Source organism: Oryzias latipes, chromosome 3, assembly GCF_053564925.1.
Source record: "Oryzias latipes strain Hd-rR chromosome 3, Olatipes_Hd-rR_3.1".
NCBI lineage: Eukaryota > Metazoa > Chordata > Actinopteri > Beloniformes > Adrianichthyidae > Oryzias > Oryzias latipes.
This window is the reverse complement of record NC_136239.1, coordinates 17,007,473-17,033,375: the sequence shown is the minus strand read 5'-3', so window position 1 is coordinate 17,033,375 and position 25,903 is coordinate 17,007,473. Positions and strand designations below refer to the sequence as shown.

The following is a 25,903-nucleotide window of genomic DNA, read 5'->3' as shown; positions in this document are numbered from 1 at the left end:
TGTCTCCCACAAGTGACCTCTCCCCTCTTTTTAAGTGGGACAACTTGAAAATTGATGACAGAAACATAATTTTGACCCACTGTTTGTGCATCTACATTTCTTTCATGTACTGTGCTGCAGCTGTTGGTTTCTATACTCTACTTGAATCTTGCTTTAGGATAGGAGCAAACATTTCCAGGTAAAAACAAATCACAGTGCTGAATTCCTGTTCTGACAGCTTGATTAGCTGGGTAGCTCAGTTGGTGAGGTAGAAAGCTACCATGCAGGAATCCAGGGTTCAATTCCTGGAGGGGAATAACTAATGGGGGCAGTTGCCATATCAATAGTGAGCAATTAACATCACTCAGTGGGGGTCCTTAAGCCTCCTGAGTGCAGCTCACTGCTCCCCCAAATGCAGAGAAGAATTTCCTCATTGTGGGATCAATAAAAAAACTTCGCTTTTTATATCTTTGAAAAGAAAACCTCCATTTGAATCTTAAAAATTTCTATTTGGTTTTTGCTTTTAAATATTGTTAACTATCCTGACCATGTTAGATTTGTTAGATTGTTTTCATGCATGCTGGTCTGTTTTTGGAGTGTCCAAAATAGACATTTGAAACAATTTAAATTCAAAAATCATAATAAGGCTCAAAGAAACTTTGTCTTTTAAAATAAACTATGGAGCTCTGGAACACAGAAATACTAATTTTACGCACAAACCAGTTTGTGCACATTGAATGCTAATTTTTGCTCACTAAATGGTAATGTGCTTCCACAAAATACTAAATTGGGCTAGTTTTGGCCTCAAAATGGCAGTTTGTTGGCACACACAAAATACTTAATTGAGGGCCATACATTTTTTAAATTTTTTATGCCGCCATGTCCATCGCTATATTATAATGAACAAAAATCTTAAAATGTTTCAAGTCCTTTTTCCAGTTAAAAGTCTTCCGCCTGCATGGATCTTTCAGATCCCACACGCTGTTACCTCATTGTTGACAGTCTTTTCATGTGTCCTGATGACACTCACGCACGGATTTGGTAGCTTTAACACACTTTCTCAGTTGAACTAAAGGAGTTAAAACATGTGTGGCTGCTTGCACTTTTTCCTTTTAGCTCTTCAGGGAACTTTAGATCATTCTGGGAAAAGCTCCGCCCCGCTGAGCAAAATCCCTTTTTCCCAGTTATGCAGCCGCGGCTGGCTTTTCCAATTTTCCTCTTTTCAAAACAAGCCCATCATTAAAGATGGAGCTGCATTTGATTTCGCTTGCATTAGGCCTCCTGCTCCTCGTGCCAGTCGCTCTGAAGATTCTTTTCCCGTATCTGTGGCTGGACGTCTTATTTTTCGTGGACATTATGAGGATTTTCGTCGCTTTTGTCTCGCGGCGCAGAAAGAAACCAGCGTTTTTCGCCTTGGACCGCTTCTTAGAGCAGGTCGCCGCCGTGCCAGATAAGTCCTTCATGGTGTTCGGAGATGAGCGCTACACGTTCGCGCTCGTGGACGAGCAGAGCAACAGGATTGCGAACGCGCTGCGGGCGCACCCCGGGTACACGCCGGGGGACACCGTGGCGCTCTTCATGGGGAACGAACCCGCCTTCGTCACCACTTGGCTGGCTCTGGCGAAGCTGGGCTCTCCTGTTGCGCTCCTCAACTCCAACATCCGCAGCAAATCTCTGCTGCACTGCTTCAACTGCTGCAGGGCTACAGTCCTGATAGCAGCCTCAGGTAGACTGACAACGTTTGCAGTTTCACAACAAAAACCAAAAAGGACATATCTTATGAAAAATAAAGGATTCAATGTCGTGAGGTGCACTTTAGACCCTTCTGATGAAAGCTGTGATGTTGGTGTTTTTAACATGTTCTTGCATTATTTTCCTCACATATCTACAAAATAAAGCTTCAAATGTGTATTTTTATTATTTTTTTTGTATTTCTTTATTCAAATTGTTGTAAACTAGGAGTGGATGAAAAATTCAGTTTCAAAAAGCTCTTAGGTGTGACGTAGAAGCTACGAAGGCAAGGCACTAGCTCCCTGCTCTACTCCATTTTGATGCCAAATCCATATTGCTACTCTACCACTGTGGCTTCTCCTGATTCCTACATTTATCCCTCCAAGCAGAGAGATATAGAAAAACGCGCTCTGTCCGAATTCTCACCCTAATCCTTAACTTCTTAAAATACTACATAGTGCCCTGGATTTTAAAAGCAGTTTGAACACCAAGCTCACTACTTTTCTTTCTTTTTTGTTTAACTGCGAATATGATATCATGAAGTGAAAATCTAATTGATATGAGCGTTTTGCAATGATCATTTATGAATCCACTGTGTTCTGAAGATAAAAATGTTTATTGATTATTGTTAATGTTTTCTGAAAATTGTTCTGATGCAATGCAATGTGGTCTATTATTCACCAATCTAGTGAGCATCACTGCACACTGGTTTTTCGCAGAGACTTCTGGGAAGTTTTTAGGGGACTCGATTTTTGGAATTGTAGATTCGGACAGTACTACAAAATGGCGAATGCACTTTATAGTGAGTAGTGAAGGAATTCAGACACAATCTTGGTGTCTTCAAATTGATCCTATTGCTTGATGACGTCATTGATAGTCATCTACCTTAGCGCGCAGCTGCTAGTGCTCAGAGAATACACAACATAGGTTTTATAACTTTAAATAGTCAAGCAAGAACAAAAACTCAATGCACGCCCACGTGAAGCCTGCATTTCTCCTCCGGCCCACAGCAAGACATGGATCACCCTACCGGCGAAGGGATAGCCAGTCTTAAGTAGCTATGGCTTCTCCTTCAAAACCCACTTTCGGACACTGCTATAGCTTCAAATACCCCAACAGTTGGAGCAATAGGGAGGAGCCAGGGGTGTAGGGAAGCAATTCAGATCTGACTCTTTACTAAACAGATCCATGTATGTCTTGGTTTTCCTGTCCAAGCTGTTATCTGGCTCAAACTGTACGGCTGGATAGCTCCAATATTGCTCATGATTTTTGTTCCACCGCTAATGTTAGGTTGGGGGTGTGAGGGGTTGTAAAATAGAGAAACTGTTAACAAAGGGAGGATGGGAAATGTGTGCAGGCTAACTCTGCGCCTATGATCCGCCCACAACTCAAAGGCAAACTTCTAATGAACTATTGCTGTTCTGCAGAAACAATGTCCTAGAAACTGACAAGTTTTTTAAATGTTGCCTCAAAACTGTGTAATCTTGATTAATCGACCACTGGGAACACTTTTACAATAGATCAAAAGATGATTGAAGTAGTTCAAACAGTTTAGGGGTGTGTCGTGTTAAACCTGCTGCTTTCTGCCTTTGCAGAGCTGAGGAATGCAGTTGAGGAGGTGTTGTCCTTTCTGACAGAGCGGGGAACCACCATCCTGCTGATGAGCAAAGACTGTGACACACCTGGGATCCAAGGCTTTTCTGCTCAAGTGGAAGAGGCCTCAGACACTCCGATCCCTCGATCCCTCAGATCACACATCACCTTCAAAAGCCCTGCTGTTTACATCTACACATCTGGAACCACAGGTGTGGCAGGGAAGGAGGGATGGTATGGATGATGGACAAACATCTTCTGTTCCTCAAATGTCGCTTCTATGTGCTTCAGGCCTCCCCAAGGCAGCTGTCCTCAACCAGAACCGCCTCTTATCGGCTTTGGCTGTTTTATCTTCAAACGGTATAACATCAAAAGACATCTTCTACCTTAACCTGCCTTTGTACCATACAGCAGGGTTTATTGTGGGCTTTATCGGCTGCATTGAAACAGGTGAGACGATCCAGAGGTATTTATGATGGCTTTATCTGATTTATAGCAGAAAAACGCAAATGGGAGAATCCTGTTTCTGCTCCATCGCTTGTTCTTTGATGAAGAAAGGGGAGGGAACATTTAAGTAGCAGTCAAAAGTTTCTGCAGTGGTGTGAGACTTCAGTTAGAGGTGTATACTTGCTGACCAGTTTAAGTCAGTCGGGTCCCTAAAGTACGGCTCTTTTTGTAACCATTTTGGTGCCGGTCCCAGGTTGACTGCTGTCCTCACCTTGCAGAGGTGTTCCATGGCAGCGACCCCCGGACTTGAGAATGGGATAGTGGTGGAGTGAGTGTAAACGGTGACAGATCCTGTGTCCAACTGTAGTAAATGCCACCACCTACTGCATGTGCGTACTTGTCAGTGCTGTCTGATCACTGATGGTAACACATTTTATTATACCCACATTTTTTGTCGATTGAAGCCAGGGACGGCGAGCAGTCAAACCCTTGGGCTGTTGTTGTTACAGCACAGTACTCTGCAGCATTTATTCCTTCCATTGGCAGTACCACTATCAAGTTCTCTTAGTCCAGGAACTGGTGTCATGGCACATCACTGCAAGGCAGGTAGTGGCTTGTACCTGGGGATCACAGCGAACTATCCAAGGAGCCGCACTTTGGAACCAGATGGAATGTGGCAAAGCCTCAGTGGTGTGCTGTGAGTTGGCCCTTACTATTTAGGGTTTAAGGGGAAATTGATTTTACATTTAAGTATAACTGTAAATTGACTTTCTTTCCCTAAATGGTTAACAGCGATCATGCAAAATTATTGGTTGTTTGTTATAAAAACATTGTTGCCAAAAATATTCACTGAATTTTAGGGATGAATTCAAGTGTTCCAGTCACCTCGTCTCCAAAGGAATATGAAAGCCGAGCATGCAGACTGCTTCTAAAAGATAATATTCAAATAATTTGACTGGTGTGCACAGAGTCTTGACAAAAAAACCTTTAGGATGAACTATAACCTAGACTGTGACTCTGGCATTTTCATCCAACATCATTAAATGCATTACATGAAACCAACATTTTAATTTTTTTAATCATATAAACAGCAAATTGGGAGTACATTTTTTTTCCTCATAGAAAAAGTACAGCCTTGTGGAGGTCTGTTAGGCCATATTTCACGAGCATTTCTTCTCTTAAAAATCCATTAATTTACCAAAATTGCAGATGAAGACTGATGTCCCATTGTAAGGGCCCCAAATTATGTCATGTGACCTGAATGTGCTGACGCACATTTTCAAGTGGTTTTGAATTAATTTTCTATGCAACTTTGAACAAGTGATTTCCCCTTTCCTCCTCGCTCTGGTTGTCCTGCTCCGGGTCAGTCCCGGTGAAAGGCCCTTTTGTTACTGCCAACCAGTCAGTAATCTGAGCAGATCCTTTCCGACTGCTTTATCCTAAATAGGTCAAAGTTCACACCTTTTGTGTGCCGGCGTGAGCTCTCTGAGGTGCAAACTTGTTATGAGACTTTTTAAATTCCTCACAGATTTGGCATGGCTTGTTGAGCTACCCTTTGAAAACTCTCAGATATGCCAAAAGGACAATTTTGTCTGGAATTAATTAAAATCAGAGTATCGGTTAAGTGTAACGCTAAAGACTTGGTCCTTTGTTAAATCCAGATCAATGCTAAAGCGTTTTATGTCTGTAAATCTGTGTTAAAAGTCTAACAAACGTGTGGCTACGTGGCTTCTTCCCTTTCTTATCTTGAAGGGTCGACTATCATTCTCAAGAAGAAGTTTTCTGCCTCTCAGTTTTGGGATGACTGCAGGAAACACAACGTGACTGTTATCCAGTACATTGGAGAGGTGATGCGCTACCTTTGTAGCACGCCAAAGGTAAAAACTTTTGATTAGCCCCTACTTTTAGCCATTAAGTTCAATATTCAAATGTGTTTTCAGAGATAGATGAAGATCTTAAGCTCTATTTTGGGCTGTTGTGGCCTCCATTGTTACTCAAAGGCTTTGTAACATGACGCCCAAACAGAGCAGGATGTTTTCGCAGAGTTGTGACGGGTCCAGGAATGTGCCTGAGAGAAAAACACTGAGTTGTCTGTAGCTGAAGAGGTTGCCCTGCTAAATACTTTTCCAGATCCTGTGAACAAAACCGGTCTATTTCAGGGAAAGCCCCCATTTTACAGATGTGTATCTCTTGTTTTGAGATTTACTCAAGTGACTGTAGCTTCATCAAGCCAGAGCTTGATCTGTAGCAAAAGGCTGAGGGGACCACGCCTCCTTTTTGCCCTCTTAACTACTGTAAAACTTTCTGTGCAAGACAACTGGCTGGAACTGGCTGCAGCAGGCTACCATACAGGCGAATCACGGCAGCAAGAGAAATGTCCAAATCTGTACATTCCCACAGCCCATCACAGCTGGCTCACCGAAATAGAAATCGTAAATCTCAACTATCAGGTGCTGATTTTCTGTGTCAAAACCCAAGGCATCACTAGATTGCTTCGATTGGCTTTAAAGTACAACAACCATTGAAGGTTTTTGCAAAAAAGACTTTGTAGTTAGGACTACTGTAAAAGTTGTATGCCATTGAGAGTATCAAATTGCATCACATGAAGTGGGGTGTTCGTTTTCTGCTCCACCCTGAACGAGTCACAGGACAGAGTTTGTCTTTATCTGGTCACCTCTCGGAATAGATGCTGGCCTTTACTCTGCAGGACCATATCAAGTAACTCAGCAACCAAATCTGCTTTTACTGGTACACAGAAGAGGAAAAGGGGCTGTGGTATTTTTAGAAGCAATTATGCTTTAAGTCAGTCTGAGACATTTCACTGATGTGAGTTGGTATTTTACGGTTCATATTTGGGGGAGGAATTGAGAAAACTAGAAAAAAAACAGTTTAAAATTAATTTATTTTTAAATTGTCTCAAATATCTTGTAACATTTTATGCTACTTTCACACCGGCCTTGACGATGCACATTAAAGCGACCACTTCTAGTAAAAAGTCCATCTTAACATGTTTCCGGTCTCTGTGTTCAAAACTCTTGTGTTTACGTGTTGCAACATGAGTTTTTAAAACGATTTTGGAGGTCTACATACAAAATGTGCATCCATAGAACGGACGTTAAAAGTTAAACCAGGTGTGCTTTGACCCATCAGGGACTCAGGTTTGGTAGTGACGTATCGATGGCTTTCCTTTTAATTTTTGGAAGTACCAACCCTTTGAACGTGGATCATGAAAGAGAAATTAATAATTGCGGTTTGTGCCCAGCTGGAATTAATGGACACCAAGTCTTTCATACATCAGAATAGAGTGGTGAAAGAAAAAACGTGGAGCAACATTCGGGAGATTTGCACTGCTTCAGCATTTTGCATCAAGCCTCTTACAACTGCAGGTAAATACGCAAGTATCAGGTAGCGACAGTCCAGTATGAACACCATATGCTTGATGCACCTTCAAGGATGTGTGTTCTTGAAGGTCACATGCCAGAGGTTAACATAGCATTAGAATCAAGTGTTGCTTTTTATCTTACAATTTTATGTATTATTTTGTTAAATATAAGGCAATCGCACAGTGTCTAAGTGTTCAGCTATTGTGTTGTTCTTTTTGAAGGACATTTGTTAATGTGTACATATCATTGCGTGTACATGAGAACGGAACCAAGTGACGTTACTCGTTGAAAATGGCTTAATTTCAGTTCAGACAATACAAAGTCAATTTAGTTGCCATTTTTTCGCAATATGAATGTCGCCATGTTGGAGCCAGAAATTTTCAATAAGCAGTGATTGGTCCAAGTCGATCTGGGTCAAAATTTCTGTGGTAGCCACTGTCTCCAATCAGGAGTGAGCTTGTTGAAAGTCCACACCCCTACCATTTGAAGGCATCTGTCAATCAAATGTTTTAGACATTGGACATGAGAGCCCATACTTTTATTGAAGCAATCTGATTGGTCAGTTTATAACTTGAATAACTTGCACTGCAGAAAAAATATCATGAAAAAAAATTTGGGTTGGCAAGAACATGTTAAAAAATGAAGAAAAGAGCAAGAATGATTATTCTGACAGATAAAAAGACTGAGGTATAAATGTTTATTTCTCTATAGAAGTCTATGGGATTTTGACTTTTTAGGATCAGTGGGTACTTCCTGTTTTAAACACGAGATGGGAGGGGTCACTCAGTCCAGTTCTTTTATGCAGTCAATGGTACATATTACCATAAGAAAATACATAAGGATTTATATTTATATGTACAGTCTCCAAACTCAACTTCAGCAATGACAGTGGACGAGAGCTGTAGAAATTTATAAAAGTCTGCATAAGAACTAATCTGAGAACAATTTGTGTCTAAATCTTTTCTCCGTTTTAATCGTTTTCAGAAGGATAACGACAAAGAGCATAAAGTCCGACTGGCCATTGGGAACGGCATCAGAGCGGAGGTGTGGCGAGAGTTTCTCAACCGATTTGGGAACATTCAGATTCGAGAGTTTTATGCCTCCACCGAGGGAAATGTGGGATTCGTGAACTATGCGGGGAAAATTGGAGCTGTTGGAAGAGTCAACTTTTTCTATAGGGTAAGATTAAAAAAGAAACATTCTTTTGCTCTAAACTCAGCTCTGCTCACACTGAGCCGTTTTAAAGCTTCCTTTGGAATCTTATTCATAGAACTCTTTAAAGGATCTTTCTCATTTACATGCCTACAATTATTTTATAACTGTTATACTGGATTAATTCTTTATTCAAGGTTGTTTAAGAATTTTTCGTTTCCTAATTTATTGTGTTAAATTAAAATTTACTTCTGCAGAAACTGTTTCCATACACTCTTATAAAGTACGATACAGAGCGAGATGAACCCGTGCGAGATGCTAACGGCCTTTGCGTTAAGGCACTCAAAGGTGATGGCCTATTGTTTTCCCTGACTGGCACTATTAAACTTATCCTAATTTCTGAGCTTCCACATTGAACTTTGGATTTTTTCTATTTGTCAAGGTGAAACTGGACTGCTCGTATCAAAGATAACAGACATCGCTCCGTTTCTTGGCTACGTCCAAAACGAGGAGCAAAATGAGAGGAAAAGACTTCGGAATGTCCTGAAGAAAGGAGACCTTTACTTTAACACAGGAGACTTGTTGAAGATTGATCACGACAACTTTATTTATTTCCAGGATCGTGTTGGTGACACTTTCAGGTACAGAATACCTTTGCACATCACTATTTCATACCATAGATCAGTGTTTTTCAACCTTTTCAGAGCTAAGGTTCATAAAAATCACAAGGCACGCCAACAACCAAAAAATGAAACTCTGTAATCTGTATTGATGTACAGTCCCTCCACAATCTTGAGTGCACTTTTTGTAATAATTGAGGCACAAAAAATTTAAAAGGTACAGCTGTTTTTCCTAAAAGATGCGATCTTTTTTAATTAAGAATTAATTAACAATGAATATTTAATTTTGAACTTAATTTGCCCAGGTAATTGTTATTCATCCGGTTTATTAAAATGTATTCTAATAACCTCACAAAAACAAAATGCAATGACATTCTAAATATAAATTTCATTTTTAGATATTTTTTTATTTTTGTGCCAGAGAAACTATAATTTTTGAACAAATATATAATCACAGTTTGATCAATTTTAGGCAAAAAAGACCCATGTTTACAAGACATGTCTATAAGTTTAAATGTAACTACACAAAAACGTGAACAGGGTGAAGTTTATTAGTTTTTCTTTTGTCTAAATGAAAAATGTAACTATAACAAAAATATTTTCTTTATTTTTAGGTGATTAAATTGTTTAATTTTAGTTAAATGTGTCTGTTGGACACTTCAACTTAGTTTTTCAAAAGTGCTTGAAGTCTGAAATCGAAAATGTCCTTTAATCCAGACATTATTGGAAAGCAGCTGTTTCTTTCATAAAGATGACTTGGATTGAACACTGGAACCTGTGACTTTACTTTCTTTGTTCTCCAACACAAACCTTGAAGGAGAAATGAACTGTTTTCCTGCTTTCATCAAGAACCTTGCAAACCGATGTTTGCGTTTGTTGTGCGGACTAACAGCAGCGCAGTAAGAGTGACCCAATGCATCATGGGAGATGTATTGAAATGAAGTGGTGCTGATGACACTGGTCACAGACTCACGTCTCTGAGCTTCTTTATTTTATTCACTTTTTACACGGTCTGACACCGGATCCCACAGGAAGCTTCTAGGTGTGCATGGATGATCCTTATGGATCACTAGCCCCAGTTCTCCACAGACATGAGCCGTGAATTGCCCCCTCTACATCTCTTTACACCCTCCGCGTTCTTCATTTAAACCAATTGTCTGTTTACATTGAACGCGATTAAATTTGTGTCCTCCGCCTCTGTTTTAACTCGTGTCAAAGTCGCTGCGGGATGTTGGTCCAACAGTGTGTTTAAAAACCTGACGCTTTCACCGCGTGTGTGAGATGAGCCACGGCACACTGGTGGAAAAACACTGCCATAGATACCACAGATACCAGTGTTTTTACTGACAAATGTTTATAAATCACCAAAAATGTACCCCCCCCCCCCCCCCCCAATTATTCTTCTTGTTTTAAATACAGTATTTTTTTATAAAAGTGAGGACAATGGCTTGAAATGAAATTGAACAAAAAGCTTAAATATTCAGTGGAGGATTAAAATAATGTTGGATGCCACCATTAAAAGTCAAGGCCCTCCACTACCTGCTCATTTAAATACATAGTTTGCCAACAAATAGCATTTCTTTTATGGTGACAAAGACAGGAAGAATCATTGTGAGTATATGCAGTTGTATATTTAAATGTATAATTTGTCATAACTGGATTCAGATGGTGGTAAAAAACTCAAATATCAGTTAAAAGTGCTTGAATCTGGGAAAAAGTATTGATCTTGTAGAAGGTACTTTGTGTTTGGAATCCATGACATATGCTAAAACACTAATGAGTTTTGTTAAAAATTTTGTTGAATAAATCCTTAAATGTTTTTTATGGTGGAAAAAAACAGCATATTTAAACTGGCAGTATGATTTTGTCACAGGTGGAAAGGTGAGAATGTAGCAACAACGGAGGTTTCTGATATCTTGACGCTGAGTGGCTGTCTGCAGGAAGCCAACGTTTACGGAGTCCAGGTGCCAGGTGAGGATGGTTTCCTGTGTGCTGAACAGGAATATGACTTGACAGTAGTTTATTTGGGCTTTTTTATGTTTTTAATTGTTTTTATTTTAGGGCACGAGGGGCGTATAGGTATGGCAGCAGCTACACTGAAGAAAGATGTTAAATTTGACGGGAGGAGGATGTATCAGCATGTGGTCAGCTACCTGCCGTCATATGCACGACCTCGCTTCATAAGGATACAGGTGAGTTAGTCTGACCTTGCTGCAATTTACTTTTGCTGTGGAGATGTTGATTAAAAAATCCATAATTTTTAAAGAAATATCCATCCTTTTTTCCTGCCTAGGATGCGATGGAAGTAACAGGGACTTTTAAGCAGATGAAAGTCAAGTTAATGGAGCAGGGCTTCAATCCAGGAAGTGTCCAGGACCCTCTTTACATCCTGGATGATCGCGCTGAGAGCTACATGCTGCTGACTGCTGAGATTTACAAATCTATTATGTCAGGAAGCATTAAACTCTAAACAGGTTGTCCAGCCGCTCAGACTTCTCAGTCTGAAAGTGTGTTAAAATAATCCTCTTCCAGCTCAGGGACACGACAACAAAAATACACAGACTTAGGGATCAGGTGAGTGTGGCAGTGGCATGTCAGCATCCATGTCAGTGAATGAAATCCAACTTAAAGGAAAAGGTTAACCCCTCTTTCATCACTTTCTGGATGTTAAAGCAAGTGGCCTTATAAATGCTGTATTTACTAGCATTATTGGTGCTTAGAGCGCCAACATCAGTTTGTTACTGGTAATGACAGTGAAACTGTTTGGAGTATTTGCATCCCAGGAAAGCAAAGGTGCCCGTATGAGTAAATTATGTAATTACCGATAATAGGACATTCACAGTATTTCTTTTTAGAACAGAGGCAAAGCTTTTATCACTTTGTCTCAGATACTGCTCAGTTGCAGTTCAAGTTGTCACTTGCATACAATGCATTTTAAGGAAAAAGCTTATTAAATATATGAATATAATACATCTTTATCTTTTTTTTTCTATAAATTAAAATGATTTTTAAAGTAAACCCAGTTTTGTGTTTATTTTTCTCAACTTTGTGTTACACATCAAAAAGATAAATTTCACATGTGACAAAGAAATTTCACAAGGTGGAGCCAAATTCTGCTGCAAACAAAGTATTCAGAGTTTAGTCTGCCCCTACAGTCCTGCAAGCTCTTCCACTTCAGAGATTTTCTCGTGTTCAGACTGAGGAACAGAGTTTAGTGTTTGAGTTTATTTCAAGACAACTTCAAACTCTGCAAACTAGATCAAGGTTTCTGTAAACTGATCCAAGAATACAGATCACTTATGTTTAGTTGTTTTAAAAGTTTCTCAGCTGTATTTAGGAAAAGTAAGGAACCAACATAAGATTGAAAGACTAACACAAACAGTTGATCATTTTATACAACCATTTATGATTTTTAAAACATTTTAAAGGGCAATAACTGTTTTTTTTTTTTTTGTTTAGTTAAAAAATTAGTTGGATTAAAATTTGGACCACTTTTTTAGGATCAATGTATTTTGCTATTAAACCTATAATATGTTTATATCACATAACAGCAGCAATCTTTACAACATTGCTAAGAAAAATTGTATTTAGTCTTGATATCAAATAGTTTTTTCTGTTGACTAAATTGTTCAACTCCTTAGAAAAGAATCAGGCTAGACAAAAATAAAAACAGCTAACATTTTAGGTGGTAATTTGATGATTCACTGGTGGTAAAAGGGCAAAACGTAATTTTTACTCTTTTCAATAGAAACGTCTTTTGCCCAAAAAAATTAACCTGTCACTTATTCCATGCTGACCTGTTTGACTTTTTAGCAAATAACTAAACATGATGAAATAAAGAAAAGATCTTATTGAACTTTCTTAAAGAACATTGCGTACTTCCACACGATTTCAACTCATTCTGTTGGAGTTCTGCTTCTTCTTTTTGTTATGATAAATCCATGAATGATAATGTAAAAACATTCATTTTTTAAAAACTAAATATTTTCGTCGCTGGCTTCAGTTGTTTATACTATTATAGAGTTTTGGTCAAATATCCGTTTAACTTCTTTTGATTCTAAATTTTAATTTAAAAAACCAAGGGCTTAATATATGATAATGTTTGTAGGTTTTATTGAATTGATCCATAATTTAATTTTAAAATCCCTTGAGATAAAATCAGGTCAAACCACATTTAAAAGAAAGTACTGGTAACCAAAAATCTACAAATAAAACCATTTTATGGTGGGATTGAATATAGTTCTACCTTTTTTCTTGTTCAATTATTCAAATAAATAAAATAGGGAAGTTGAATCGAGCTTACAAATTATTCGATGATGCCGTTTTAGGGGGAAAGTGTATTTATAATTATAGATATTGAAGGCATGTTTTTAATGAAACAAAGTCTTAGGAGAAACTTTGTCTTCAGGAAAGTTTCTTGGTTTTTTAAAGGTGTCTCACAGGAGTCATAAAAACAGTTATAAGTGAAATACTATTTTTTATTGTTTCTCTTTGGTAAGATAGGAGTTTTCTATGTTTTGTGTAAAAAAAAAAACTATAAATAACATTTAAGTGAATCTAACTTCCACTTTTAGATGAGTTGCCTGACTTCTGTAGATAAAAGAAAGTGTCTCCTCCATCCTGAGGATGTGAACAGTCCACCTGTGTTTATTTAGTCAGAGACACATTGGACTCGTGCTTCTGGGATGTTCCTGTGGGTCTGTTAGTGATTACCGTGGAGGAGAGAGAAGGCTGAGCAAAGTCCAAAGAGGCGGAACCAGCAGAGATTTAACTGCCGTCGGTGCTCTGGATCTTGTCTCATGGCAGCTGGATTGACCCATTTTGCCTGCTTACAATGATTGCGTACGTCCTGTGCACCGTTGTAGCACTTTGGGCCGCACTTCTTTACCTGCGGAACCCCTATTTGTTGGCGGACATAAATTACGCAATCAAGTCGCTTTACGTGGGTTACCGTTTGGGGCAGATAAAGAGGCGCTTTTACGGCATTCTGGACTGTTTTCTGGACAGAGTAGCGAAGCATCCAGACAAGAAGTTGTTCATTTTCGAGGATGTCTCCTACACTTATAAACAAGCAGACGCAGAGAGCAACAAGGTGGCCCGGGCTCTGTCTGCGCACGCGCAGCTGAAGCCGGGGGACACGGTGGCGCTGTTCCTGGGCAACGAGCCCCTGCTCGTGTGGGTCTGGCTGGCTTTGGCCAAGCTGGGCTGCGTGACGGCTCTGCTGAACTACAACATCCGGTCCAGATCTCTGCTGCACTGCTTCTCCTGCTGTGGAGCCAAAATCCTCATCACCAGCCCTGGTAAGAGATGCAGAGAGGAGCTGCAAAAATCTTATTTCGTGAAGAACCAAGTTTTCACTCACTCAGTTGTTATTAGGACAGAACCTCCTATAGAGCTATACATTATTACTACTATTATAAACTATTGCACTGTTGCACAGTGGTGTCCCAAAAGGAGGACAAGGTCGGAGGTGGGAGCGGGGGGGGGGGGGGGGGGGGGGGGGGGGGGGGGTTGAAAACCCCCAGTGGCTTCTTTGGAGAAAACACCTTGTCACACTGAAACAAATATTAGGCTAGGAGTTGCTTCTTAATAACTTATCTTTAGTGTAAGGGGGCGGCTTAATTTGAAATCAATTCCAGCTTCCGCTAATAAGAGAACTGGAGCAAAAATACATTTCAGTTTGCTCAAAATTTACAGAAAAACTTGCACTTTTAACCATTTAATCATCCATCCATCCATTTTCTAACCCGCTGTAATGCTGGACGAGGGTGGGGTACACCCTGGACAGGCACCCACTACCACACACACTCATACATACAGGTACACTTTAGAGTAACTAATTAACCCACATGGAGCATGTTTTTGAGGGGTGGGAAGAGGCCACCAGCCCAAAAACACGCAAAAGTAATGTATAGAGGATTGGAAGGTCTCGGAAATAGAATGATGCCAAAAAGAGACTTTTTTTTTAAAGAGGATTGCATTTTTAAATAAACTAGCTGCAAAAAAAACTTAATAGATTTTCATAGCATAACCAAACCAACATGAGAAGGTGGAAGAGCAGTTAAGCCATAAGGAAAATCTAAAAATTTGAAATTACAGCAGGAATAAGACTATATTAAATGGTGTTTTTCTTTTATTTCTTTACAGAAAAATTGTTTAAAAACACATTTTAGCATTCAATGTCAAATCTATTTTAAAAATATAAATTGAAAATAAAATGTATGCGACTCTTGATTTTCCATACATGCAGTAACCTCTGTGTAAACAGCTTCAAAATGTGGTTAAACTGTACCTTTGGTTCAAATGACCTTGGATTAGTTTTCAAATGAATCCCCTATCAGAAAGCAAAGTACTTCTTGACTCTTGACACTCAGAGTTTAAACCTCTCTTACCAGATTAGGTTCAGGAGATCAAAAACGATCAAAACAAGTCATTTTTAGGCAAAAAAATGTCTTGTTGTATTTGGTATAAACAATCCCACTGTCTGTAGATTACTGAATGTTTAGTTACCCCTCAGTGATTTCATTACAGGCTTGTTTATTAAGAAAGCATTTGGTTTGTTTTTTACTTTATTGCTGTGATGCCCTTAAAATAAAGATTTAGTGATTCCGTTGAGAGAGTTCCTTCTAAACTTTCCTGCTCTTGTCTGTAAGACCTGAGGGAAGCTGTGGAGGAGGTGTTACCCACGCTGAGGGAGCAGGGCATCCGTGTGCTTGTCCTCGGTGATCATCTTGAAGCAGATGGCTTTGAAAGCCTCTTTCATAAGGTTCAGGAGGCGTCAGACCAGCCTCTGTCACCCGAGCTGAGGGCAAACATTCACCACAAGAGTCCTGCACTGTACATCTACACCTCAGGGACCACAGGTAATCTGACAGCTTTATCTGACCTTGACCTATAATCCTGTGTGTTTCATAGTTTGCAGAGGCTTTGATTGACAACTATAAAGCGCCTTCTATCATCTACCTATTACAGCTGTGTTATCTTTTAGGGCTTCCCAAAGCTGCCATAATCACCCACCAGAGGGCATGGTCAGCATCTTTGGCTCAGGAAATGGTTGGTGTGCGCTCAGACGACATCTTCTACCTTTACCTGCCTCTTTACCACACCGCAGGTTTTCTGATGGGACTCTGTGGAGGAATCAACAAAGGTAAATTACAGGTCGAAAGGTGTTTTTTGTTGGTCTTATTTGAAACTCTTTTGACTAAAGTCCAAGGATGAACTGAGCTCTGGTAAAACATCTTTTCCAGGCGTCACTTTTGTTTTAAAGCGTAAATTCTCAGTGTCCAGCTTCTGGGATGACTGTCGGAAATACAACATCACTGTCATTCAGTACATAGGAGAGATTATGCGTTACCTCTGCAACATGCCAAAGGTATGCATCACACCAGATGTTTATAACTTTAACTGTAAAAAGTGTGTTATTAAAGGCCCACTCTGACCATAATAGTATTTTTGTCCTATATGTTTCCATTTTCTTTAACTAGAAAGACAATGACAAGGACCATAATGTGCGACTAGCGTTTGGTAACGGGATAAGGACGGACACCTGGGCTGAATTCCTGGAACGCTTCGGAAACATTCAAATCTGCGAATGCTATGGAGCCACCGAAGCAAATATCGGCTTTATCAACTACGTTGGAAAAATTGGAGCTCTGGGTAGAGAGAACTTTCTCCACAAAGTGAGGAATTTGAATAATTTGTTGATGTCTTCAGCTAACTTGTTGGTTAAACTGAACTCCTATAAATACTTTGGGGGGGTTTGATTTACACCTTCATGCTTTCTATGCTTAGACAGGCTAAACCTATAAAAAGGTAAAAGAAAACCTCAGAAAAATAATGGTTCCATGCCAGGTTTTAAAATTATACATGTAGGCTACAAAGTGTTCAAGGTATACAGGAGATCATGAATAATAATTAAGTCCGTTTTTTTACTGTAATTTAACCTAAACCTAGAAAGTAAACCTAGACTTTTTCTTACTAATGTCGATGTTGTCAGTTTTTCAAAAAGTACAATTAGTTAGCAGGTATAAACAATAATTCACTGAAACATTTTCCTATTTTTCTACTAAAGAAAGAAAGTTTTTCTAAAAAATAAACTATTTTTTAGAAAAAATAAACTAAAAATAAAATGTTTATTTGTCTTTGGAACAGTTGATGAAGACAGGTCTTTTAGCAGAACTATAAGTATAAGCGGTAACATTTTAAAATCTGTCTTGAATTTATTCGTTTTTTCATGCAGTTTCTTTTAGTTGTTTTTAAAAAAAACAATTATAGAGAAAAAAAGTTCAAAAATCAGAAATATAGTCTTTTAAAGTTCCAAAGACGTTTGAGGTGCACAGACTGGCTCCAACACACCATTATCTTGCTTTTATTTTCTTAAAACTAAACTTTAATCTTTACAAAAATGTTTTCTGCCTTTGGAATTGTTAATGAAGACAGGTCTCCAAGTAGAACGATGATTAGATAGACCAAGATGCAGAGAATCTGTGACAGCCGTGCTATAATGTTAGTCATTAGGAGTGTCCATTTTTCCATATGAATTGTATTGCGTGAGAGAGAGAAAACTGTGTGACTGTATAGCATTTCTCAGTTGATTTAGTAGTTATAGTCAGCATTAACTTTCCATTTGTTATCATTGATTAATCTGTAGTTGGGAAGATTTTGCATAAATTGTCATAGTAATTGTTTTTGTTGTTTGTTTATTTTGAAGTAGCTTGTTGAAGGTGGGAATTGTAGTCCTTCAGGGCCTTAGGGGGCTGTTTGACACTTAAAGATGTGTCTGACCTGTAAATACTGGAAGTAGCTCAAAAGCCAACATTTAAACTATGTTTAAACAGAAGGATCGTGAGCACAATGTGTAATCATCACTACAGTGTATCAAGGTAACAAAAACTGAAAAAAGAGAAGAAGTAAAAAAAAAACCAACATCACATCACAGAAATCGGTTTTTCTTTATGTTATAGAAATTGTAAAAGATTTAGATATTTTACCTTTAATTATCAATTTCATTAATTTAAAGTGTTTTTTAAGCAGTAAATTTGATTTTTAATGCCAAAATGGTTTAATGAGATGAAATGAAAGGATCTTTAACTCTGAAGGTCAGGTTGAGAGTTGTCAGCATCTGCCCAACACTCGTCGCCTGTTTTCATAAAATCTGTTTAAAACTTGCTTTCCAGATGTCAAATAAATACGCCCTCATCAGATATGATACGGAGAAAGAGCAGCCATTCAGAAACGCAGAGGGATTCTGTGTTGAAGTCCCAAAAGGTCGATTTTTCTTGTCCTCCCACTGCTCCTCCTCCTTTTTTTTTTTTTTAACCTGTTCTCACTTTGTGTTTATTTCATTGACCTGTAGGGGAAACTGGCTTGTTGGTCTCAATGATAGGAGCCGCCACCCCCTTTGTTGGCTACGCTAACAACCAGCAGCAGACGGAGAGAAAGATATTGAAGGATGTCTTTGTGACAGGAGACCTCTACCTAAACAGCGGTGACCTTTTGAGGATAGACCGCGAGGGATTTGTTTACTTCCAGGACCGCACTGGAGACACTTACAGGTTCTCAGAATGGCTTAGTTCAAAGATAAAGTACCTTATTATAATAGGCATAGTGGTTTTATTAACTTAGTTAAGTTGCTTTCTGTTTTTATTGTATTATATTGCATTTAGTTAAAGGAAATCTATTCCATAATCTTTTTGGGCATATGCCCTTACTGCAAAAACAATAAACCGCTCAGTATGTAAAATACAATTTTGAACACCTGATATGATAGATCCTCAAAAAACAGCTTTTTCTGCTCTGCTTTCTGTGAAATAATGCCTTAAAAAACTTTAAGTCCCACTCCAAGCGTCTTTTGAACTATTCTAAGAGTGTTCCCAGTGCTTTTTTTAATTATGATTATGGCGTTTTAAGCAAAAATCAAAAAACCTTTGTCATTTTCTAAGACAGTTTCTACAGAGCAGCAGGAGTTTTTTTTTTTTTTTTTATCAGTAATTCTCCTCTTAGACTGTTGGTGTGGATTAAGTCGTCGTTTCCCATCATCCCTTTGTAGACACTCTACAACCAGCTTATAGACCCTCACAATCTCAACCTAATGATTGCAGTTACTATGTAACAATTATAAGCTTTTTCCATCAGCATTTTTTCATGCTTCTGATTCACAAAGGTCTAAATAAAGAAATACTCAGAAATGCACTTTTAAGCTTAATTATCTTTATGTGTGTCCTCCATCATCAGAAAAACGCTACAAGGACATGTTATTAAAAACTATGTTTTCCTTGTAGTAGAACTTAAACTGTTCAGAAAATGCTCCAGATATTTAACAAATTTGAATTTTGTGTAATTTCCATTTAATCAGGTGGAAAGGAGAAAATGTGGCGACCACAGAGGTGGCAGATCAATTGCTCATGGTGGACTTTGTTGAGGAGGCTAATGTCTACGGCGTGAAAGTGCCAGGTACAGCAATTGTTTAGGGTTGAATATAATGTGTTTGCTGTTTCATGTCCATAAATTACACGTGTCTTACTGTTTTGTTATTAAATCTAACTAATTTTTAGAGAAGGCACTTTTCCAAGTCTTGTTCTTGACTTATCAGGACATGAGGGAAGGATTGGAATGGCTGCCCTGAAGCTGAAGGAAAATATGGTGTTTGATGGCAGAGCTATATATCAGTGTGTCAAGAGCAACCTGCCCGGCTACGCCAGGCCACGTTTCATACGCATACAGGTGAGTGAACACCTGGCACTTACATAAATGTCCCATTCACTGGTTTAATAACTCTGTTTCTGCATAATAGGATGCTCTGTCAGTGACTGAAACGTTTAAGCACATGAAGGTGAAGCTGGCCGAGGAAGGCTTCAATCCCGCTACCATCAAGGACCCCCTGTACTTCCTGGAAGACAACGAAAGCTACATATCCATGACTCAGGAAATATTCGACTCCATTTCAGAGGGAAAAGTCAGGCTTTGAATATGATTAGCATTTATTTTTTTTATTTTTTTTCAACTGTATATATAGATTTTTTTTTGGCTTGGGATGACACAACATAGGTATAATTCAAAACATCTCTTCTGTACACATATGCAGAACACACGTTATAAACTGGGTTTCAGTTTGTGAGGAAAATTTGATAAAAGACTTTATGAGGAAAATACCTTTTTAACAACTAAAAGAAAAAATACCATGAAATACAAGTTTTAGCACATGTTTCAGTCATTTAGTGATGATCACTCTCATAAAGACAGCGCCGCCTGTGCAGAAGCAGAATAAAGTAATTTGCTGGATAACTGTGTGGATCTGGTGCATTCAGGGACTTTACAGGAGCTCAGCTGCAGTCGCAGTCTCCGGTTGGAGTGGTACAGGGCGCCTTGCTGCTAACAGGAGGGTTGGGAATGCAGTTTTTTGCTCTGCTGCTCGCGGACAAGTATTTTTGAGACGCTTGGAAAGCCTTTGCGGGGCAGCACAGCTGGGGCCGACCACACTGGACCCACGGGTTGCAGAAACTGGGCACGCTGTAGAACTTTGTCAGCTTTTTCGGTACCTGCTTTGCTACATGAGTTGAAGGCATCTCAGGAATCTTAGACAGAGGACCACACCCTGTCAATGATGACATGCAGGCTCCACCAGGAGTGTCTTTAAAGCCAGACTGTGCTTCGCAGTCATGGTTATACCTTGACCCAAAGTAAGTCAATGGCAGGGGTTCACTGCTGCAGCTCAGAGAACGCATTGGTCTCCTGGGACGATTCCAAGCCTTATCAATCCAGAGATCCACTTGAATTTTTTCCAGCTGTTTAATTGCGTTGTCTTTCTTGTCAGCTGCTTCACCTGCATGGAGCCCTTGGTTGTCTTCTGTTCTTATCATCTCATCCTTCCCTGGTTTTGGTTGAGCAGAAATACTTGAAGCCTTTGTTTCCGCCAGCAGAGTGGAAGCTGTTTTTGAAATGATGGCCCAGTCCTTAAGGATGTCCTCCGCAGTGGTGAACTGGGAGGTGACGGTAAATCGGATGATGCGTTTGGTATGGATTTCTGCCGGGATGAGATACATGGTACCATAACCTGTCAATCTTCTCAAGAGCTCTTGGGTTAAAGCATTTCCATCCTAGAAGGACATAAAAAAGATAAACATTTTCAACTTTTTGTAAGACATAAAATGACTCAGGGAAGGTTTTTTTTTTTCCTTTACCTAAACAGGCTAAACTGCATTCATCTAGCTCACCTTTGAACAAGGCGTGACAGGGGCATTTGTACATCTTAAAGATAAGATAATGTTGCTTCACGCACAACCTGACATGTTTCTAGCTCAAAATTGTGCTGCATACTTTTAAACAGAAAACCACCAAGCCAAGATGCCTCTGTGCAGGAACCTCAAAATTTGGGTCACTTTTTATGAGAGACTCCAGGAGCTTTGCCATCTCAACCCCCTGAAACAGAAAGAAAATAATATGACCTCATCCAAAACAAAAACTCTGGGCTTTTTAAAAATTAACTTGCAAAAAATAAAGCAAAATGTTACTCACATGTCTGATATGAGCTTGGAGTTTTTTCAGTCCAAAGGATCGTAAGACAAACCAGAGTTTGAGGGATCGGAATCGTCGACTGAGGGGAATTTGCCAGTGCTGGGAAATGAAACCATTGAATAAACTGCAACGCTTAAACTTTTGATTTATTTAGTGATTAGAGAGTAATAGAGTACCATGAAATCGGTGGCTGCCTGTGAGTTTTCATGCCTCAAGTAAACCGGATCAACACTGAACGTCTGCTGCAGTTTATATTTGTCTCTTACCCTGAAGAAAGGAAAATATGCAGAAATCTTTCTGTTCATTAAATGAATCCTTTATCATCCAGCCCTGCAAAACTAAGCCCCTTAGAATGAGGCAAAAATTCTTACCCCATTGGCAGATTTACTTAGGCAAAAAATAAAATCTGCCAATGGGGTAAAAAAGTGACCAAGAATTTTTCATTTTAAGAAAAATAAATTCAGTCACTAAGACATTTTTGTCTTACTCATTTTGCATTTAAAAACTTTGAAAAAATTAAAATATTTTTGAAAGACAAAAATTAATACATTTTTTCTTGGAGCAAAGGTCTTTTTACTTGTTTATGATTCCTTTTTTGCAGTGTAGATCTGATTTCTCTCTATGTGTTGAAGATGCGGTTTGGGGCTGTTCTAACTCACCAAAAGGCTGTGCAGTCAAAATGAACCATCATCCATTTGGAAGGGTTAAAAACAAAGGAGTGCGCAAATTCAATGCCTTCCAGAGACCAGCGGAGCTCGGGACAGAGGTAGGCGGAGCCGGCGTATGCAGCATCCACGTGAAGCCAGAGGGCCTCCTCTTCACCTGTGTGAAGGTTAAGGCAGGTTCAGGTATGAGCTAGAAACTGCACAGTTTTGAAGAAAATATTTTTGGAAGTAAAGTTTGGATTACGCACAGACTGGACCAAGTTCAGAGAGCTTGTCGAAGGCACACACTCCTGTAGTTCCTAAAGTTGCACATAACTAGAGACAGAAAACTCCAAAATGAATGCAAATGGTTCCTTAAAAACTACAAAGTGAGGATAATAGAGCCATGACCTCTGATTTATACTCAAGTTCACAGTTTTACAATCTTAGACCCACTGAGCTCACCTAGACTTACTTGTCCTGGAAAGAGAATTTAGACAAAATTCCTGGGAGACAGTGTGAGAAGCTTGTGGAAACTCAACCATAGACACAAAAAAACCATTTGGGAAATAAAACTGACAAAAACATAAAAAGGCATAGAGAAGGAGTGCACCTGTTTCATCATTAACCCTTGTGCTATCCTATGACCCCACCCTTACATTGACGTGTTCTCCCTACCATGACAAAGGTGGATAAAGGTGGAAAGATTTCATGTAATCCATAGACACCAGTGAAGATCACAAATCATTGAAGAAAAAAGGTTCAGAGCACTGTCTAGTGGGTCTAGATGACCCAACTCCCAATGGTAAAGTGCTTAGGATAGCACAAGGGTTAATTGCCTGCAGAATTTAACAGTCTACAAAATTTTGTTCTCGTGGATTTCATATAAAGACCCATCTCCAGCTTCATTTCGACCTGTATTAAATAAAAAATGTAAATTACTGACCATAAAGGGCACGAGTCCTCTCCTCCTGTCCTCCTGAATGGCTTGTTTCAAAGCGTCTCCTCTGAGGGACAGTTGATCATCAGCAGGCAGAAATCTGATCTTCACCAAAGAGATCAGACCTGCCTTTTCCACTGAGGAGTGAGCCTGCAAAAGACATTTTAAATCCACTCTCAGTTTACTTTTTCAGGAAGCTGTTGAGCAAGACGTCGTGACACCGACCTGATCGGAAGCATAAGCAACCAGTCTTGAGTTGAGGACCGAGTCATCTACATCCTGGTCCAGTTCAGCTCGCAGCTGCAGAATTTTGTCCTTCCTGGCGGCCAGCAGAGCCACCAGTGTGCTCTCACTGACCGTGCTCTGAGTCAGAGGAACAAAACTTTCTCAGTTCAAAAGCAAGAAGGATATAAATAGAACTTGAACATTGGTGCATACCTGCAGCACACCTCCACCTCTGCTATCAGGATGGTGATGGAGGAAGAAGTAGGGAAGCCCCAGTGCTTTACACAACCAGTCCATCATTTTCATCTCTAGCTCCGTGCAGGCCGGACTGGAAGCCTGTTCAAAACCATACCGTTTTGATGTGAATGCAATTTTGTAATTTTTTAAAAGAAAATTTTGATTTTTTTTTTACCCAAGTGAATCCAACGCAGTTTATTGCATCTGCCAGCATATCTCCAAGCATAGAGGGCCATGAAGTCAGACTGGGGTAGTAGGCATGCATGTGGGGGCTCTGCCAGTGAACCACCTGCACAGGAACATTAGAAAACACCAGCTCAAAATAATACTTAATTAACTATTTAAAAAAGAAAAGAAATGGACTCCTTTAATTAAGAACAAAAACAGTAGGAAACTCACTCCTGGCATGATGACTCTCTCAATGTCATTGAAGATACTCTCCCAGTCCTCCGGCTCAGTGGGTGCAGAGTCAGGGAGAAGCTTTTGCGTGTCACCTGGCTTCACATCTGGAATGACCCTCCTATCCCTGATGGAGCTCAGGTACTCAGTGATGTAGTCCACCATCTCCTTACCTGTGCAGGGCATCAGATTTATTTCACTCATCCGTTGCTCAATTATCAGCATACAGCAATACCACAACTACAGCAGGTAGAAGAAAGGATGTTGTGATTACCTCTGCGGTTGTATTCCTCCGCCTGCATTTTCAGAGAATCTGCTCCGCCTCACAAAGAACTCTGGAGATGCAGAGATCACACAACTATATAGACCTCATTGTGAGGAGCACGCCCTTAATTTGTGACGCACTGAACAAATGCCCTCCACGCTGTTTTTCCATCACACGTCCACTCTCCCATTGTTGTGAATATGTACTTTTCTCTCAGAGTAGTAATTTGCTTATACGGGTAATAAATTGAATCTGAACAAAGAGATCATAAAAACACAAAAGACCTGAACAAAGTTTGGGGGTTTTGTCCAAATGTTATCAAATAAATTCCTGTAAATTTACCTAAAGCAAATCCTCTTCTTGAATATGTTTGATAATATTATTTTCCAATATTTAGAATTGTGGCTAAAGACAGAGAAAATTGCTGCCGAGCACTTTCTACACTTGCTGTGTTTAAGCTGCTGTCATGCATTAGCTGAGGTTTACCCTGGACCAGTTTGACAAACCAGTGCCAGTTGTGGTTACGTAACCTCCTCAGACCTGGCATCCACATGCGTGGACATTTACTGTATGTTACCACAGTAGTTCATTCTGCTTAACTGGGCCCTGTGACTACATGTATAAAAGGTCAAATCTGATCTTGTGTCCTAAGAGGTTAAACGTCTGTAGTCAAGCAAACAAAACTTATTTTTCCTTCTTAATCCTAGGTGTTATTTCTTAACACAGTCCCAGAGATTGTAGTAAAAAAAAATGTTAACTCCACAGATTTTTGCAAATGACTTGTTTAATATTTTGCTCATGTCTTTGCCCTTTTTATTCCAACAGTGCAGTGAGATCAGTCCCTGATCTCTTAAGTGATCTTACAGATTTCTGTTAAGAGGGAAACCTCTTGCTTTCTACTGCAAACCAACTGTTAGCCATCACACCATTCTGCAACCCATCAACATTTGTAGCTTCATCATCACTTTCTCACATGTAAAGCAAAAATAACCCAGTTTCACAGGATCTGTATTGAAAGCAGCAACAAGATAAAACATTTTGCCCCTATCAAGGAAAAATCTCACAATGCACACAAAGATTTAGGCGTGGTCCATCCTTTCCATTTTTAATGGACCTGAAAACATCATTTTACTGCAACAGTTCTGCCATACTTTGGACAATTGCTGCTGTTTTGAAAGTGTTGTATTAATTAGGTTGTCTTTAAAACAGAATCTTAAGAAAGTAAGAAGTTTTTCAATCACAAAATAATCTCAGTTCAAGAAAACATGCCTCAGTAGCACACAAAGACATACCAATAACTATTACAACTATATCTATCCAGGAAAGTTACAAGAGCTAAAAATGTAAGTTGTTCCACTCTAAAACACATTTGTTCGACCTTTTGTACAAATATGGCATCACCATACAAACAACTACTATATAACATGACACATTTCAGACAATCTGTGCAGAACATTTGCCCAGGGTGATGACTTCATGAAGCACATAACACACAAAAGAATGGAGAGTATAAACAAACAGTTATGGGTAAACAGAGGATGAGACATAACCGTTGTGTGTCAAAATGCATTGCTGCCTTTTAAACTCTGACAAAAGCTGGTGCAGCACCTGGACTGGTCCCATACTGTTGTGTTTACAGGGTTTTGTGTGCCACATGTGCCTGCTCTCATGAGGTCCCATTGTCGGTAGGTTTTAATGGGAGGCAAACAATTCACAAAAAAGCATCAGCTGATGTTTATTTAAGCCAACTGAAACCCATCTTTCTTTTATGTCAT

The 25,903-nt window shown here is 39.4% G+C and overlaps 3 protein-coding genes across 4 annotated transcripts; 2 read left to right on the top strand and 1 right to left on the bottom strand.

Annotated features, from left to right (window-relative positions):
- Positions 1-959: 959 nt before the first annotated feature.
- Positions 960-11,923, top strand: LOC101155834 (long-chain fatty acid transport protein 2). The gene is made up of 10 exons (XM_004066915.5): positions 960-1,705; positions 3,306-3,515; positions 3,595-3,753; positions 5,503-5,627; positions 8,118-8,312; positions 8,543-8,633; positions 8,728-8,926; positions 10,779-10,876; positions 10,967-11,097; positions 11,199-11,923. The coding sequence occupies exons 1-10, from the start codon at positions 1,225-1,227 to the stop codon at positions 11,373-11,375; spliced, it is 1,866 nt and encodes a 621-aa protein (XP_004066963.1). The 5' UTR covers positions 960-1,224; the 3' UTR covers positions 11,376-11,923.
- Positions 11,924-13,552: 1,629 nt separating this feature from the next.
- LOC101155585 (long-chain fatty acid transport protein 2) lies at positions 13,553-20,188 on the top strand. The gene is made up of 10 exons (XM_023953272.2): positions 13,553-14,205; positions 15,559-15,768; positions 15,894-16,052; positions 16,153-16,277; positions 16,390-16,584; positions 18,082-18,172; positions 18,261-18,459; positions 19,260-19,357; positions 19,497-19,627; positions 19,698-20,188. Exons 1-10 carry the CDS (start codon positions 13,740-13,742, stop codon positions 19,869-19,871), a joined length of 1,848 nt encoding a protein of 615 aa, XP_023809040.1. The 5' UTR covers positions 13,553-13,739; the 3' UTR covers positions 19,872-20,188.
- On the bottom strand, positions 20,054-24,199 carry hdc (histidine decarboxylase). Of its 2 annotated transcripts, XM_078944276.1 has the most exons (12): positions 24,138-24,199; positions 23,864-24,036; positions 23,640-23,753; positions 23,441-23,563; positions 23,228-23,365; positions 23,009-23,152; positions 22,332-22,398; positions 22,078-22,240; positions 21,595-21,685; positions 21,419-21,517; positions 21,221-21,322; positions 20,054-21,000 (listed from the first exon to the last, which is right to left on the bottom strand). In XM_078944276.1, exons 1-12 carry the CDS (start codon positions 24,163-24,165, stop codon positions 20,227-20,229), a joined length of 2,016 nt encoding a protein of 671 aa, XP_078800402.1. In that variant the 5' UTR covers positions 24,166-24,199; the 3' UTR covers positions 20,054-20,226. The 2 variants fall into 2 exon arrangements, with proteins under 2 accessions (XP_078800402.1, XP_020568273.1); XM_020712614.3 differs by having other exon boundaries at positions 23,864-24,171.
- Between the last annotated feature and the right edge of the window lie 1,704 nt (positions 24,200-25,903).

Bases quoted from the DNA above. Each gene is read 5' to 3' on its own strand.
- LOC101155585 (XM_023953272.2), top strand. From the start codon at position 13,740: ATGATTGCGTACGTCCTGTGCACCGTTGTAGCACTTTGGGCCGCACTT. The intron at 16,278-16,389 runs GTATGCATCACA...TTCTTTAACTAG, and splicing joins ACCTCTGCAACATGCCAAAG to AAAGACAATGACAAGGACCA. The intron at 18,460-19,259 runs GTTCTCAGAATG...CCATTTAATCAG, and splicing joins CGCACTGGAGACACTTACAG to GTGGAAAGGAGAAAATGTGG.
- LOC101155834 (XM_004066915.5), top strand. From the start codon at position 1,225: ATGGAGCTGCATTTGATTTCGCTTGCATTAGGCCTCCTGCTCCTCGTG. The intron at 1,706-3,305 runs GTAGACTGACAA...CTGCCTTTGCAG, and splicing joins AGTCCTGATAGCAGCCTCAG to AGCTGAGGAATGCAGTTGAG. The intron at 3,754-5,502 runs GTGAGACGATCC...CTTATCTTGAAG, and splicing joins TATCGGCTGCATTGAAACAG to GGTCGACTATCATTCTCAAG.
- hdc (XM_020712614.3), bottom strand. From the start codon at position 24,088: ATGCTGATAATTGAGCAACGGATGAGTGAAATAAATCTGATGCCCTGC. The intron at 22,399-23,008 runs GTCAGTAATTTA...TTCTGTCTCTAG, and splicing joins GAGGACTCGTGCCCTTTATG to TTATGTGCAACTTTAGGAAC. The intron at 21,323-21,418 runs GTGAGTAACATT...TTTCTGTTTCAG, and splicing joins TCCAAGCTCATATCAGACAT to GGGGTTGAGATGGCAAAGCT.